Here is a 17,936-nt window from a genome sequence, read left to right as displayed (position 1 = left end):
GCCTATGAAGACAACATTTTAAGGAAGAATAGGTGGTATCAATGTGAAGACTGTTACAAAAAGTGAGCAATTTAATTCTGAAGCCTCCCAATAATCCTCATTTTGACTGAAATCTAAAGCAGTGTCCAAAACCCAGAATGCAATGTGACAACCACAGGGACAAAAAAATGAATCCAAGACAGCAGATGAGTTGAATGAAATTGCTGTTATAGATAAACTTATATTTCATTAGTACAATGTATTGATAAGGTAAGTGTAGGTAAAAATGCATTGTTTTATCTAATGTTTGTGGGTGCTACGTATTTTTATGTTACATCAAACTCAATTGCGAGCCAAGTCTCTTGTACAAAAGCTCTGTACAGAGTTTCTGCCTATTTTGGCTCTAAATTGTTTGGATTCAAGACTGAATGGTTAAAGTCCCCCTGTAGTTAATATTTGTATTCCTTGAAACACATCTTTGATCACCAAAATTACATATGTGAATGTTTGTTTTTTTTCCTGTGGGAAAAAAATATTCATGCCTTAAAATATCTTGAATGTAACTCTACACCCTTGCTTCATTTAGTTTACGCGGACCCATGAATATGCTAATTAGTCCCGCCTCCACTCACTCACACCAGCTCAGAATACCTGATTCACTTGCTCAACTTTACTGTATTAAACGCTGCATGATGGCAAGTGGAAATACAATTTTAATTCAGCCATACTGTATATGTTTGGACCAGAAACTGATTCAGAAGAAGTACAAGAGTGAACTATACAGGCTTGTATACAAGTCGTATCAGAATGGTAATGCGTTTTAAGTATCGCTCTCTTCAACGTCGGACACATAAAGGTCATTAATATGATTAGCCCTTTGCATGACTACGCTTTCAAACAGCTAATAATGTGTTACTAATGTTCCATCTCAGAGTCAGACAGCTGCCTTCGAACAGTCAGTATCCTTAGAAACACTTTGAACAACTTAGAACGTTAGTGGAGAAAAGCATATAGTTCATCATAACATCATAATATACATCATATACATAATTCACATGCTACATAGCTAAATGTACCTGATTTTTCATATCAACAGAAAAATATACCGGGATAACCTGGCTTCTCTTGAGACTCCTATGCTTCAGAGAGGTGATAGTTAATGATATGCTAAAGCCCGCCGGCAGGTTGACGTGATTGGTTACAAGATAGTTTGTAACGTCAGAAACACTGGTAATTTCAAACCATGTTTTTGAGACTTTTTTTTTTTACTGCAGTTTTGAGGAGAAAATACTCAGCAATGGTGTTGACTAATGCATTTGCACATGGTTTGTCTTAAAGCATATTAAAAACACCACATAAGACATATAAACAACATTAAAAACATGATTTTCACCACAGTGGGTCTTTAAGATACTCCACTGTAGGCAGTAGGCAGGAAGGCAACTCCCCTGGTTTGAAACAGACCTCAGATGTGATTTAAGCCTCATTCATTAATGAATTCAAATGTTAAATGCTCAAATCAAACATCACATTGAACTAGCATTACCTCTCTTCCAGATGATGGCTGCTTTAGGGGCACCAGATACCTGACAGGTGAACGTAGCCACCGCTCCGTCTGTGACAGTGATATCGACCGGTGCCGCGGTGAAGTCAGGAGCCATACCTGCAAAACACACTCACATTTTTAATCAGGACGAGAAAACGCCACATTCCGTTCAAAAACCCCACATTAACGCTTAATGCAGTCCACCCACACACCCCCACAGGAACACGCAAATTATTACAGGAGGCCAAACAACAGCCAGTAAATTGTATTCAAACAATGTTATGTCCATCAAAACACTACTGAGGCTTTTTATTGCGATCCGGGACATGTCTGCAAATTCGTGTTTCAAATCGGAGTCAGTAAACAACTGGCATGAATCTAATTACACTTTTCTGATTGGGTGCACAATGTGGAGTTGCAAGGTCATTTTTAATAGGCAGAGATGTCTAAATGAAAAGGTATTTCCATTTGGAAAAGTAAAGCGCATTGCTGCTTGAGAGCAAATGATCACTGTTTGGATGCATTGTTGAATATGTGCCATATTCATTTGGAACAGTCGAGACAGGAATATAAAACACATCAAAGCTTGGTTTCCAATTCCTTTACATAATTTTTTATCACATGAATACTGATGCAACGGTAGGGCATGGCAGTATAACCAAAATCTAATATTATGCTATAAATCAGTCATTTTTTATTACAGTAACAGTAACAATCTAGTAATTTTTAGTAACTATTTTAGTAGTAATTTTTACAACTATATCTTTATCGTTATACTGTAGCTATAAAGATAACGATAGAGATATAGTCCTAGAAATCTTAATATAAAAGAATAGCACACTGAATGTGTCCACACAACAACTATAACGATAACGGCACAGAGAAAAAATATCCTTGGAATCACTTTCAAAACGTTTTTTTTTTTCCCCCAGCTGATAAATGATAAAAACATTGACCAATCATTCCATTCCGAATCCATTCCGCAAACCTTAGAACAGAGCATTATCGTTTGTTGGTGTGGACGCTAATATAGTCATTGTTATGGTTATCTTTATAGTTATCATTCTTGGTGTGAAGGTGCCTTTACTTGTGACACATAGCAAAGTCTTGATTTATTTAGGTTTAGGACACATCTTGTATTTACACATTACTCTCATATGTAAAATAAACCTCAATATCTCTAAAATTCATGTATCCTAAAGGTATGCCAGTGCTATCTTTCCTAGAGCATTTAAACTGTACATCCTGACACAATGTTCCACACTTAAAAATCAGAGTTAGTATGTCATTGAAAATCAACATGCTCAATATGCTCTGATGTTTTGTACGATGACCCCATCTCTCTGGGGAGATAAAGGCCTGGTAAGTAATTATGGACCACACTAACATTCATCCACTGTATTTGTCCTCGATCACTTTAGGATGAAACAGATCTATACAGGAATAATAAAGCCTGCTGAAGAACGAACACAGCTTTGATTAAATTGCCGGTCAATGAGCGAGTCTAGATATGCACAATCAATATGCAAGAAGAGATCTTCAGCTATTCAGAGCAGCATTTTTTTTTAAGGGCTGAAATTAATAGCTTATCTGTATTAAAGGCTCCTTATTCTACAATTTTGTACCATTTTATTTATTTATTTTTACTTTGAAGTTCACCTTATTAGTGAACGTTTTATGCTCCAAAACAGTATTAGTTTTACATTTTTACAAGGACATTGTAAAACTTTTTAAAAAATAAAATATTATTATTTTTAATGAACAAGCTCCATTCCCCAAAATATTCTGCACAATCATGGACAATTGAATGATTCAAAGGTCAATGCGGCTGGAAGTTAAAATCATTACGGCAATCTACGTGCAGTAAATATGTGCAGTCGGGGCGGTGGTAATTATCTGTGTGATGAGAGTGCTCCTCTGAGGGGGTCTTAATGTCCTCATGTACAGATCGGGGCTTTGTCCTGACAAACACTACGATGTAATCAACTCCAGACAGGCCTCTCCACAGGGAGTTGCACTGTTGCATCTCTTACAGAAAGGAGTGAGAATCACATGTCCGTAGATTAGGAACAACACATCTGTCACGCCGGGGAACTGCTTTACAACGGCTGAAAGGTGCACTTTACATCTGGTCACATCTAATACCCTTAGCAACGTCTTGATTGTTTGCGTGTCAGTAATTAATAACAGTAAGTCTGGAAAATGTGTGATAAATAAAGCATGATGCCCCCCTGCCCGCCTTTGGGGTCAGACTCACTCGTGACGTCTAGGTAAGTGTGGACCTGAGCCTCTCCGGCCGAGTTCCTGGCAAAGCACTGGAAGATTCCGGCATCGCTGGGCTGTACCTTCCTGACCTGAAGGCCCATGCTGGAGATGACCCTGTAGCGAGGGTTGTTGAGTTTACTGAGGGGAACAGCATCTTTATACCACTCCAGCTTGGGCATGGGCACCCCTGTGAGTTAAAAACACAACATGATGGGTCATGATGAAGGTCAGATGAAGGTAGCAATTGAACAGTTGGGTTCAGAAGGTTGGAATTAAATTATAAATGTAACCAATATTAAATCTTTTATAGTAAAAAGCTTATTAAACATTTAAAAAGCTTTAAAAATGGGATGGAACTATATAGAAAGCTTAAAGAAAACAGAAAAAAAAATAGTTGTACTAGAAAACCTTTGAGGGTGTTGAAGAAAAAGCACAATATCATTAATGGGAATAAAATGTTTGATCAGAGCAACTGAAGAAAAAACTCTGAATTTACTGCTAAAGACTTGCAAGATGACCTGTTGAAAGGAGGAAAAAACATTTCAGTTTAGAGTATAAGAAAAACACATGACAAGCATGACCTTCATGTTGGCACATCTTGCCGAATGCCACTTGACAATGCCACTTGACCACTTGACCAAGAAGAGCATAAAAGGCCGACTTGAATATTCTAAAATTCATTTGGATAGACCTGTAGCCTGGATGCCAGCCGAACTTAGCCCCGCCCACAACATTTTTAGGTCGGGAAGTTCGGTCTGGACTCGATTCGTTGAGGAGCTATTATGCCCGAACAAAAATTGTTCGGACCAATCAAATTGTCAGGGCGGGCTTTATACGATGATGGACAGATGAGCAACGGTAACGTAATCATCCACGTCATCAACGAGCGCTTGGGTTGAATTCAAATGACTGCCGCTGGAGAATTGAGATTTCACGAGTTCACGCTTATACAAATAAGTCAGATAGAATAAATGCATATTTGGCGTGCTGTCTGAGGAGAGGAGAGGGCTCGGGCTCGGGCTCGGTATTCGGCCCGAACCCAAAGTACTCCCCCCGTATTCCTGGCTGTGGAAGGACAAGCCGAGAGTGAGTGGAGGGATGCTGAAAACTGTCAAGGAATGTTAGGTGAGTTGACAGAGTGAATAATATGCTCATGCTGATAGTGTAGACTATAGGCTTGTTTGAGATGAGCAAAATCTGCGCAGAATCGATCACCGGTGATCAGCGCGAGATGCATGCCGGTTAGAAATGTGTCCGAGTGCGGTCCGCCTTGCTCTGATGTCATGCTGACGTATGTCAAAAATCTCTCGCGAGCGCAAGGCGCACCTGTCGGATTCTGCAGTCGAGCGCAGTTGCTCTCCACCGACTGCGCTGATCAGAAGCATGATGGGAAACGACTTGCTGACGACACAGCTTGATGTTCATTGGTTTAAACAACCGTGATGTATTGCTCTTATTTAAAATGTTTGATTTTAAAACTCTGATATCATGTTTTATGTGTACGTTATGTGGTAATATTCCCAAACTACCTCAGTGCGATGGGTTATGCAATGTAATTTTTATTTAAAAAAAAAGAAAAGAAAAAAAAAGAAAAAAAAAAAAGAAAAAAGACTGAAAAACATGTATTTGGAATGGAATTAAATAAGTAGGCTATGCTACTTTTGGTGTCTTGTTCATTATATTTATTTTCATATAAAAGCAACAGAACTTAAATTCCACTCAGTTTATTAGCAACACTGTGCACGAGCGTGAATCTGGTGAATCCCGCGATATCCGTCTTTGATCTCGCAGGTGTCAGATCCACTGCGAGAAGAGAGAACTGTCCGGCTTGCCTGCGCTTTTTTCACTCCTCCTCTCACTGCAGCCGCCTACTCTCGCATACATTTCAGGCGAGGCGAGGCGCATCTCAAACAAGCCTATTGTGTTTGATGACAAGTTGATTGGATTGATTATGTGAACGTACTCCTGCCGAACTTTGTTTATGAAACATCATGTGTAGATTCCGCCATCGCGTCTGTTATAGAAGATATCGACAGCGCATTAATTTTAAAAGAGGAACAGAGAACCGCGATCAAGGCATTTGTCGATCGGAAACATGAATGAAAACTTACTACGTTGCTCTGATTGGTTGTAGGTCTATCCAATTGAGTGCAGAGGCATTTTCTTTCCTGGTGCGGTTGAAACACGCCCCATAATCAAAGCTCAATGGACCAGTATCAGACTCACATTCTGACTAGAATCTGAGTATGACGACGTCAGGCTAATAGACCTGTGGAATTCTGGAAGAATGTTTTATGGAGTGATGTGACCAAACTGGAACTTTTTGGACCCATGGATAAGTGGAATTTCTGGTGCAAAAAAGGCAAAGCTTCTGAGCAGAAGAAAACCATCTCCATGGTCAAAACGGGAGGTGCTCCAGTCTTGTTATGGGGGTGCTTTGCTGTTGCAGTGGAAATCTTTACTGTATGAAGGACATCATGAATTCTTTAAAGTATCAAGCCATTTTGACAAAGATGGTGATGCCTTCGGTGCACAGACTAAAGCTTGTGATCAATGGACTTTCCTGCAGGACAGCCATCCCAAAGTATACATCCAAACCTACCGAAGCCTGGTTCAGGGATCAGTCGTAGGATTTAATTCTGATTGAAAATATTGGGTGGAATTTGAAGAAAGCAGTGGTAACGTGAAAACCAAAGATTATCTGTGATCTTCCAGCTTTTTCAAGTGAGGAATGGGCCAAGATTGCTGTGGAGAGGTGACAGAAGCTTCTAAGCACTTACAGGCTGCATTTATTGGAGTTTATAAAGAATAAAAGTTTCTGCACAAAATTTGGAAGTTGAATAATTTTGTACATGAATGTTTAGTGCCAGTTAGATTTTTTTCATTTTTCATTAACTTTACATTCTTAGAATCACTCAAATGTGTATAAATAAACTTTCTATAATAGTTTACTGATGCCTTTGTTGAATTGTTTTCAAGAATAATTTTGATTGCAACTATATATTACAGTTTTTCTCAGTCGCTTTGGTGCATTTCTCACATCACTATTTACATTTGCACAACAGTTAGTTCAACCTCCACAACATTTAGTCATTTGTGCACATCATAGTAGCAGTTTCTCATTCCTTCCAACAAATTGCAAATGCTTTTGGACATGCATCAATTGCTTTCATACAACTCTCTGCTGTTTTATAACATTATCATTTGCTTATGTCATGTCAGTCAAAATTAACTATACTTGTGAATGCTGAATAGTCATTCCATATAAAACTAATTGTCCTCATTTCATTGCTTGAGTCATTACATACAAAAATGTTGAACTAGTTGTCAGAATCTGTCAAGCAAATTTTACACATTTTTTTTTAAATCTTTTTTTTCCTGAAAATGTCTCCTAAATTGAACAATTTCTCTCAGGTGAATCTCAGCTTTCACTGATGAGGAACGTCTGGATGTTCATGAATGATTACAGTACTATGTATGTTGTATGTTCAGTTCCAATATGTACTGCAATATTGTTTACAGTTGTGCACAGCTCTACCCAAAGGGAGTTTATGTTTGTTGTAAATAATGGTGTATTTTTTCTTTTGTACAATGCTGTGAGTGTGAACAAATTAGAATTGCAAAGAGCATATGCAGTAAAAATGTGAAACATACATATTCAGTGTCTTGTACTCAGTTACCTCACTAAATACAGTAATGTGTAACTTTACTGTATTTTTCAAATGGCTATGCAAATAGTATATAGTGCTGTCTTGAGCATTTTCAGGTAGTGTCATCAAGATCTGACTTTTTTGCATTGGAAAACATTTACAGAGTAAACTGTCATAATGAAAACATGACAAAGCCATTTGACTATCTTGTTCATAAACAATGGTGTCAGGACTTTTCATCTTGATGACACTGACACTTTCATTGACATGAACACTTGCTTTTGAGGAATGAGCTATCCATTTTGAGCAAGTGACACGCTTTTGCAGGTTATCGACTAGGTTTTGCAGTTTGTACTAATTGTTTTGAGAACTGCATTAACTGTTGTGCAAATGTAAATAGTGATGTGAGAAATGCACCAAAGCGACTGAGAAAAACTGTATTATTATTATGGCTGATCACTGACAAAAGGCACATCACTAAAGATTACATTTAACTGTAAGTGTAAATTTTTTTTTTTTAAGATTAAATTTAAGTGACTGTTAGGTAATCTAAATGTAAAAATAGAGGAATTTAGCATGCACAATTAAATATCCAATATCTACCAACATGATAGCCAGACAGATGACAGACAGACAGACACACACACAGAAAGATAGTATGACAGACAGACAGATAGAACGACAGACAGACAGATAGATAGATAGATAGATAGATAGATAGATAGATAGACAGACAGAAAGATCGATAGAACGACAAACAGATAGATAGAATGACAGACAGACAGATGGCTAGATAGATAGATAGATAGATAGATAATTGTTAAAACTAAAGCCATTAGTACTAGATAGATAATTGTTAAAACTAAAGCCACCTAGTACTGTTGGTGTATTGTTTGAGGCGGCATTATACTGTATAAACTTCACAGTTTCAGTGAATCCATTTTGCTAACGTGAAATCACACTATCTTTATCCCCATTCTTCCCTTTGGAAGCGAAGGCCTGTGTAGTATGAAGCCATACAGACCGCGCTGGTCTAAACACTCTTTATTATACACACTCAAAGGTCTAATTTTGAAAATGCTAGATGCTCTCTTTGTAGGATATAAAAAAGATGAAGTGTCAAGTGGAAATGAGATGATCTGAGGCCTTAAGCCTCCAAACAGATTCGGCTAGCACACTTTTAAGAATATTCCAGCAGCTTGGAAAAGTGCAGTCTCGGGGGGGAATCATCACTCGCTGTGGCTCTCGTCTGTATCAAGAGAAGGCCACCAGACTGTATTATTCAAACTCATTTAGCACTCTTCGCCTGTGGTTAACGGCTGTATCAAGCTCCACTCGGCACCAAACAGCCGCAGACTTTGCCGTGCAAATTTTCCAAGACGTATCAAAAGAGCGAGGGGCTCTGGGTATGTCTTATAGTCTTTTCCTTGATCCTTTAGAGCTGGAGACTTCTGATTCTGCTCTGGAGAGATATAACTTCTCAAAACAAAAGGATTCCTTTCAATCCAGCCACATAAAAAAGTGAGAAGAGTCCCAGAAGCAGCACATAAGAGAGGTAATGGATTGATTCCACTTTCTGCTCTTGAGGATACGGCGGGGTGACTCGCTTGTTTTTATTTCTCACAGCCCATCTGATGCTGAGGGATCATTTTTACCCCTCGCTGAAATTGCAGCTGAGCCGAAACTGAACCTCAACGGACAAATATCATAAGTACGGTTATAACAGTTGGGCCGACTTTCCATTTCAGCACTATTAGAAATCTAGAGAATATTTCTGAAAGAAAACCAATACCATTTCATCAGCCATTTTTCCACACTATAATGATAATGGTTTAAGCCCCTTCCCATCAACACCTCATATCTCACAGCTAATCGTAAACTCTTCGCCACTCGTCCAAAAGGCTACCATTTGTCTTCGACGAAGGGATGCTGACATCCTCTAAATGTACCGATTTTATAAATCACCCCCAAACAGAGCAGGACGCAGCTTTTGGGGTTGGTTAATAGACCCGCACGGCGCTCCTGGGAGTTAATTCACAACGGTGGGTGGCAGCGCAAAGAAAGCAATGCGAAAATTGCTATAAATACCTTTACATAACTAAGATTACTGACTACAAAAGCTCGGAGTGCTCGATGAAGCGCATGGATCAGAGGGGGGCTGAAGTGTTCTGTGTGTCTTTTGTGTGTAAAGTATATTGGGGAGTATACTTTTAAACCTCGAATCAATCCAGCTCCCTCAGTTTAATCCTGCACGTAAAGCACTGACCTCGAGCTTGGCACTGGATATCCACACTTTTCTCCACCTCTCCCATCATCTTCCTCCTGGGCTCAGCGGTGAAATAGGGTGCTTCTGCAAAAGCAAACAAGCTTATTTGAGAACACTGTCATTTTTCAAATGAATACAAAAGAAGGACGTTTTCAAGGTATTGAAATTCATAAACGGCTTCAGCAATAATCGAGTGATTCAGTCAGTGGAATTCAATGTATTTTCTTAAAAACTGTATTTTCGTTGAGCGCAGATGGGTGTGGGACAAATTTATTCCCTTTTCTGTAGCAACTGAACGTTTACTGGAGCAAAAGTAATGAACTCATCAACATTGTCAAGATTGAAATGCTCGGCTTCTGTGCTTAATGTAGTCACGTGTCTTCGGCAGTCAGACATGTGGAAGGGTCGCATTAAGACTGAGAGCACTGTTGGGCATGTTTCATTCACTTCCCTCACCTAATACACAACGTCCTCTACTGTAATGTTTGGACTTCCTGTAGAGGCACAGATGGCCACTGAAACTTTGCAATGCTGCAGTCTTACATTATAGATTTCATGCTTATAAAACATCTGTTATGAGTCTGTAATGAGGGAAATCTGCTATTTATTATGTTCACATTATACTGTAATCAGGTCTGTATGAATGTTTTTTGTTTTGTTTTGTTTTTTTAAGGAATGGTTCACCCATAAAATACAATTCGGTCATAGGGATTGCACAGACTAGTCAACTTTAATGCTCTGCCATGATGCTTTAAGCTTGACGTCAACTAGTTGCTGGTCATGGCCTATAGAGGGCGCAACAGGATAAGAAATCTTTGAAGTACTTTTACGCTCTGTTTCCAACATTAAAAATTAAAAGTAAATGCATACTCCGAGAACGCTCCACAATATATGTTTGATTGTACCATCTAGATGCTCAAAATTGATTGGGAGAATACACGTTTTAAACAGCTTATTGTACACTTAAGTTAATCGCCCGTTCTAAACTAATGCGCTGCTGCACTGTAACTCACACACATACAGACAGTAGCTCGCACATAACGCACAAATTAAGCACACAGAAACATTCAGTAGTGCAAAAATGTATTGTCAACACTGTTCTGTGATTTATCAATAAAATAGCTTAGAAACTGAAAAGTTCTAGCATATATTTCTTAACTAAAACCCACAGCTTTACTATTAGTAGAGAGACACAGCCACGCAATCGTTCTCTCACTAATGCATTCATATATGTAATCTTTACTGTGCTACTGTATCTGATTTAGAATTCTCCATCTGCGGAGAATTGGCGCGTTGTTACATTTTTGGAGGTGTGCCGAATGGTACGCGTGCTACACACAGCCTACGACGTAGCTACGGCGGGAGTTCGACGCTGAAGTATAAATTGGGCTTTAGTGGTACAACAGTTTGTCACTAGGGCAGTACCCTTAAAGCAGGGGTTCTCAAACTTTTTGTGTGTGTGGACCACTATTTGTAATCAAGAATTTTCGCGGACCACCTCATAATACACATAATAAAAATATGTCTAGAGTCCTACCTGAATTAATCTGCACCTCTAAATAGGCTTACTAGCACTAAAACTATAACTGGTCATCACATCAGTACAACAGGCTTGTTAAAAGAAAGTTTACTGCACACAATGGCTGCCACATATTTTATTTATTTATTTACTCAAGCGCCCGATCGAGGGCATAATCAGGTTCATTTGACCAACAGGCTTATTTCCATAGCGATTTTAGGGGATTATTAATCTTCAGAGTTTTACAAGTCCTCAAAAAGTAGCCTACCTAGGCTTGAGTTTGTCCACTTAACAGCACATCTGCAAAACATTTCAGAAACGCGAGATCAAGAAACTAACTGGAAATTAAAATAATAACAGGCCTTATTCATTCCATTTATCAACATTTCGTTTCATATAAACTGCCTATGCCTAACTGTGCGTTCACACCGGACGCGAATAGCGCCTCAAATTCAAAAAAGTGATCATATGTCAAATTCGCGCCTGCCGCGTCTAGTGATACGCTTGACCACTTATATCAATTTGCACGTCAAGAGCGAAATTGACAAGCGTAAAAACAAAAGTTTGAAGCGAAATTTCGTCCGGTGTGAACGCACCATTAAAGGCTATGCGTGTGATGTGATAATGAGAACATATTTGCCTCTGCCCTTTTCTCTTCAGAGAACCTGTTGCTATCCACCGAACCAATGTTGTTCTAACGGCACTGAACTTGAATGTCACGGCCGAACACCACTAGGCTATTTTAGTAATCACACAACTTGACAATTTAATTAAAATGTTATATCAATATAGGCCTACATATTCTTTTTACTTTTTTTATGTGAATTTCCTGGTAAAATGAAGATAAAAAAATTTTATTTTATATTTTATTTTGCCTTTCCACGGACCACCTGCAGTACCCTCACGGACCACTAGTGGTCCGCGGACCACAGTTTGGGAATGGCTGCCTTAAAGGGACAACATTGTATTTTTTTTACCCATTAAAGTTTAATAGAAGCAGCTTAATGATACATATTACTACTCTAAGTTACTAATACATACTTTTAAGGCATATATATTATACAAATTTGCCCTGTTAAGGGTACTGGCCCAGTAACAAGCTGTTGTATGCCTGAGGGTATGATTTTGATTTCAGTTAATCTCATTGTTTTTTTAAAATGTTAAAGTACAGGTTAATATGCAGAATCAACTATAAGTATACAATTCATAGTTTGATTTTCCTAAAAAGTATTAACACTCTGTTACAATTACTGTTTAAAAAATACTGTTTGTTTGAGTATCCTGATCAGTCTGAAAACAGCAACACTGACTCAACCAATGGCATGAGTTTGGGGCTGGTCTATCTGTTTGTCTGTCCAATGGCAGATGAGGGGAGTGGTGCAGAAATTACACACTGCACCATTGAGTTGTTATTCATTGAAAATGAAAATAACACTGATTTGGAGTGACAAGAAGGAAAATAAACTATTCATTTTTGGGTAAATTATTCCTTTAATCAGTTATTTAGATGCTTTAATCATGGAAATCGGGGCGAGAAAGCACATTCATTGATTTATTTTCTATGAGCTATTTCATAGATCTCTTTAATAGTTTTACAAGAAATTAATCTCTTATAATGTACAGCTTAAGAGAGATATTATTGTAGAGATTTACGCTTGAGAGACATAACTGTGATGCATGTTTCCTGAGAAAAACTTGCAGACCATCAAAAATCTGAAGTGCATTTTTTTACACAAATAAGCAGATGAATAAATGCATACTTAGAGATCTTGAATATAATTCAGACACCCAAACAGTCACTAAGCTCCTGACTTATGTGCAGCGCCATACTGACAGCCCACATTAATCAGTTCACATCCACTCAGTCTTGCCTAGTGTAATATATTCCTCCTGTTACGGATTTGTCTGTCTATACATATGTATTGGACTTCACATGGAGTTCAGAACACCTGTCAGCTGGACTCTCGAATGGACACCGATGTGAGGCATAAATATTTAATATGCTGTTTAGCTCAATGGGTTTCCTTATATAACTGTACAGAGAAGCAGTACTGCCTGTACTCAGCATGTGTTAAATATATGTACTGTAGCTATAAATATATTTAAATATAAATATAAAAGACAGGAAAAACTGAATTCAGCCCGACACTAACATTAATCAGAGAAAACATAAAGCGAAATCATTCAGGAACAGCTAATTAAGAAATTGAGAATCTTGTTGTATGCTGCTATCTCTCGCTAAGAGACGAAGACAAATTTGGACAATGAATTAATATTTGGCATGATATATAGTTCACAAGTTATACAGTAGGCCTTATGGTTACACTTTATTTTGATGGTCCACTTTAGACATTTTACCAGTAACTTGTCAACTGCATGTCAACTAACTCATTAAAATATTAGTAGGCTGTAATAGACCTAACCTAGGTTATTGTTCGGTGTTAAGGTGCAGGTTGACAGAATAAGTTGACATGTAGTTGCAAAATTACTAATAGTCCGTAGAATGTCTGTTGGGGAACATCAAAATAAAGTGTTAGCAGATGTTAAGCAGTATACTAATACTCTAATGAGAGTTAGCTGACATGTAGTTGCAAAGTTACTTTTAGTCAGTAAAAAGTCTAAAGTGGACCATCAGAATAAAGTGTTACTGGCCTTACAATTGCAGTTAAATTACTCTTTTTTTTTCCTCCAGTTAATCCAAATAATGTGCTTTGTGTAGTAATATCAAAATTTGTTCAAGAAAATTATTTATTAATTACATTTTTATCAAATTTCTTATATTAATATTTTAAAATTAATTATACTACTATTATTATTACTATTGACATTCATTCTATTACATAAGAAATGACTGTTATTATTAGTCTGTTTTTAATGTTTTATTATACAACAGAATATAATTTAGTAACATATATTAATAATAATAACAATTATTCATTATTTAATATCATTAATAATAATCATAGCTTATGTGTCTATACCACTAATAACAACAACAGCAGCACTAATAATGATAAGAGTATATAAATAATAGTAATAATATTAAATATTGGACCACTTTTATTTTAACATCATTCTATGACTACATTAGATAAAGTAATTTTACATGTCAGATGAGGTAGAAATGGCTTCTTTAGGTACCAATTAACTCTATTTATAAATTAACATTGTATTCATGTAACACACACAGATGCAGCTAACTTTCTTCTAATGCATTGAGCTGTCCTAAAGATATGATAACTCCAACATTTATCTAATTACACGCTGTTATTTCAACAAAAGACTACACATGTGCACTTTCTGTTTTTTTTAGTAAATCAGATGACTTGGAAATAGGTCTGATGGCACTTCAGCGGTGTGTATTCAGGAAGATCCTAATGTTTAGTATTACCTGGTGATATTCTCATAGAGCGCTGTGACCGATAGCTGTAATGCCTGAGGCTCTCCTAAAAGCTCTTAGCTCAGCTAATACAGTGTGTAATTTGAGGTTTTATGTGCAGTAATGTAGTGCTATACCTATCAGAGGGCTTTGCTGTTCATCACTCCCCACTGAGTGGAACCATTAAGATGGTGGATTTTCTCTGCAGACGTACAGCTGTGAAAGCATTGTGACGGAGAGAAGAAATGGAGCTTTTATTGGACGATGTGATTTACCTGTGATAGTGAGGAAGGCTCTGGCCTCCGCCGGCTTCACACTGCTGTCCAAAAGTGAGGCTTCGCACATATACATGCCCACATCGGCACTGGTTGGATTGATGATGGTCAAGCGTCTGCTGTAGGAGCCCACACCGCTGGCCACTTCCACGCCGTTTCTTCGCCACACCAAATTGAGCTTCTCAACCGGACTGTGGAGAACGACAGTGCAAAAATGTGATGTACTGAGCTTTGTTGTTGCGAACTTGTCACAAAGATGATAGTAGAACCATTTTTCTGGCATATACTATCTTTTTTTTTTTTTTAAATTAATACTTATTTTCAGCAAGTGCACATTTAATTTATCAAAAGTGACAGTAAAGTAATTTATAATGTTACAACATTTTATAGATTAAAGAATCAACATTGATAATAATAATAATAAATGTTTCTTGAGCACTAAATCATCATATTAGAATGACTTCTGAAGGATCATGTGACACTGAAGACTGGAGTGATGATGCTGAAAATTCTGATTTGCGTCACAGGAATAAATGACATTTTAGAATATAATTGCAGAGAAATCATACTAATATTTCACAATATTACTGTTTTCATGATCAAACAGATGCAGCCATGGTGAGCATAAGATACTTCTTTCAAAAACTTTACAAAAAATCATACAACTTTAAAATCTTGTATATACAGTAGTAAACATTTGAAGTGGATCAAAAAAGTTCTTCAAAGCTGCCCTAAGACAAGAACGGGTATTGTTCAAAATTCATGTATAACTGATGAAAGGTTTTGATCCACTTCAAATGTTGACTACTGTATATATACAGTATATATCCTGTTGATCACTGATGTTTCTGGAAAACACGTTCAATGCACTGTAAGTGTTACTTTAGCAATTATTATAATAATGGCTTTAAAATGAAGGTTAAATGGAGAAAGACAGTCTGAATATTGATGGTTGTGAAACTGTCCGAGGTAAATGAGTGTCAAATGAACTGCGTGCTGCTGGGAACAGCGTGTGTCCATATAGCAGCACTCACCGTGCATTAGCTACACACTCCAGCGTGGCCTCACTGACCCCGGCCACCACCGTAGTGTTTCGGGGTGGGATTACAATGACTGGTGCCACAGGGTCCGCAGGGGCCTCTGAATCTAACCAGGGAGAAGGTTAAAAAAAAAGAAAGCACTTTAGATGTACATATGATACTACAAAACAAACTTTTTTAAATGTTTTAAACCAGCCTAAGGTGGTTTGCTGGTCTTTCAGCCTGGCCAAGTTGATTTAGCTGGTCTGATTGGTCCAAAAGAACCCAAAATCCCCACAAACCTATCAAAAAAACCCAGCCTAAACAGTTTGACTGGGCTAGGCAGGTTTAAGCTGCTTTTTTGTTCATTCAGCAAGGATCAAAAATACATTTGTGTTTAAATTAATGATCAGTTATGTCCCCAATTTTAAGTTAATAATATAAAACAACAGATTTTTTAATGGAAAACATAAAGTGGGATCTTTACTAAATCAGCCAACAGCCGTGGACTTGTGGTATTACCACTCAGAAAAAGACAAAAGACAGAGTTCAGCTCTTTATGTTTTATGCTTGCCTGACACAGACTAATTTGAATAATTTATTTGTTGGCAGTGGTCCTGCAACATGCTCCAAACGGTGGGATTCCTCCCCACCCCCTCCTCCGGCTGTTATGCGAAGTCATTCTTGCATGAAAATATGCTTTTTACATTTTTAAAACGACCCAAGCACATCTCTCGTCTAATAGTGAAAAATTAAATACTGCCTATTAAATCAGCTTCATTCTATCCAGAGGAAAATTAGAGAATGTCTAAAATATTGAAATCTTATGATAATGAGGATTTAAATAACTAAGTCGAATGCCAGAATCAAGCCTTTGATGTCGAAGTTGACGAAATGCATGAAAGAGCTGCCTAGCTCAAAAATTGGAACTTGTCAGTAACTTCATGCGATACCGTAGTAAGTCCAAAAAGGGACGGGCCGCTCCAATTACAGTTAGCATCTGATGTGACTTATTAAATATGCCAAGGAGCATACAGAGGTCATAAGCACATATTCAGAATGTAGGGAACCGAATGTAATGGTTTAATTGAAAAATTGGCCAAGCTTTAATCTGAATATTGTCAGTGACCTTTAATATTCACAAAAAGAATATTAAAGGTCACTGCTAAAGATTGCATTTCGCTTTATGATTTATGTTTGTACTTTGGGCTACAATTCCAGCAAATATTACAATATTGCAAGGTTGAAGTATTTCTTCACAGAAAAGACAAACTTCTCTGTGCCACATAAACACCATGTGGACTGAACCAAATGTTTCAATGAGAAGGAAGCATAGAAAACATCCATAAATGCCTTAAAGTTCCTTAGAATTCTCACAAATCACAGATGTAATGCTAATTTCAGTTAAATCTCAAACATATTGTAAATAGGAATGTGTTTCTTTTAACCAAGTCTCCAGCGGGCTTTCGTGTTGGAAACAGATTGCATGGGGCGCATGGGCCTCCCTCCCTCCCTCTCTCTCTCTGTATTTGCAGATGGGGCAACTCTTTGCAATACACTAAGATATTATTAGAAGACTCATATTTGTTTTTGGAGAGGCAAGAGCGAAAATCCTGCAGTGTTATCATATGTGAGGCGTGAAGCTTGTTTCAGGGGATCCTCTGGCTGCCTACTTCTGCTTCAATGGATAAGTTGCCTCACCTGTGGCCATGGGAGGTAATAATCGTACTAAATTCATCAGGGATGCGGTAAACAGCCCAATTCCCTCTTTTTATCACATGATCACCACTGGACAAATAAACTTCATCCTATATATATATATATATGTGTGAATAATATTAGTTTATGAATATTAGGTTACATTATCTCATTTTCAGTGTATGCTTGTTATCTCTTCTGAGGCTCAAATTCAAGTAACTGTATTATGACTGTTCTTGGGCTGCAGATTATGTTCTTTGAATAGCTAGTCATGGGTTTGAGTCAAAGTAATACTTTGTGTTACTACAGTAGCAATGATTTTGTCATACAATGTTGCATT

At 37.6% G+C, this 17,936-nt stretch overlaps 1 protein-coding gene across 6 annotated transcripts in view; it reads right to left on the bottom strand.

Moving 5' to 3' along the window:
- sdk1a (sidekick cell adhesion molecule 1a) overlaps positions 1-17,936 on the bottom strand; it is a 352,985-nt gene that overhangs the window by 89,808 nt on the left and 245,241 nt on the right. For all 6 annotated transcript variants that reach the window (XM_079864734.1, XM_079864735.1, XM_079864736.1 and 3 more), the window contains 5 exons: positions 15,914-16,025; positions 14,880-15,070; positions 9,707-9,790; positions 3,783-3,977; positions 1,526-1,642 (listed from right to left, as the gene is read on the bottom strand). In XM_079864734.1, the coding sequence (XP_079720860.1) occupies positions 1,526-1,642; positions 3,783-3,977; positions 9,707-9,790; positions 14,880-15,070; positions 15,914-16,025 (699 nt within the window). The remainder of the gene's footprint in view (positions 1-1,525; positions 1,643-3,782; positions 3,978-9,706; positions 9,791-14,879; positions 15,071-15,913; positions 16,026-17,936) is intronic.

This window comes from Squalius cephalus (assembly GCF_949319135.1).
Source record: "Squalius cephalus genome assembly, chromosome: 1".
In the NCBI taxonomy this organism is placed as follows: domain Eukaryota; kingdom Metazoa; phylum Chordata; class Actinopteri; order Cypriniformes; family Leuciscidae; genus Squalius; species Squalius cephalus.
Note: the sequence above shows the minus strand (reverse complement) of the source record. Positions and strands in the feature narration are given on the sequence as shown.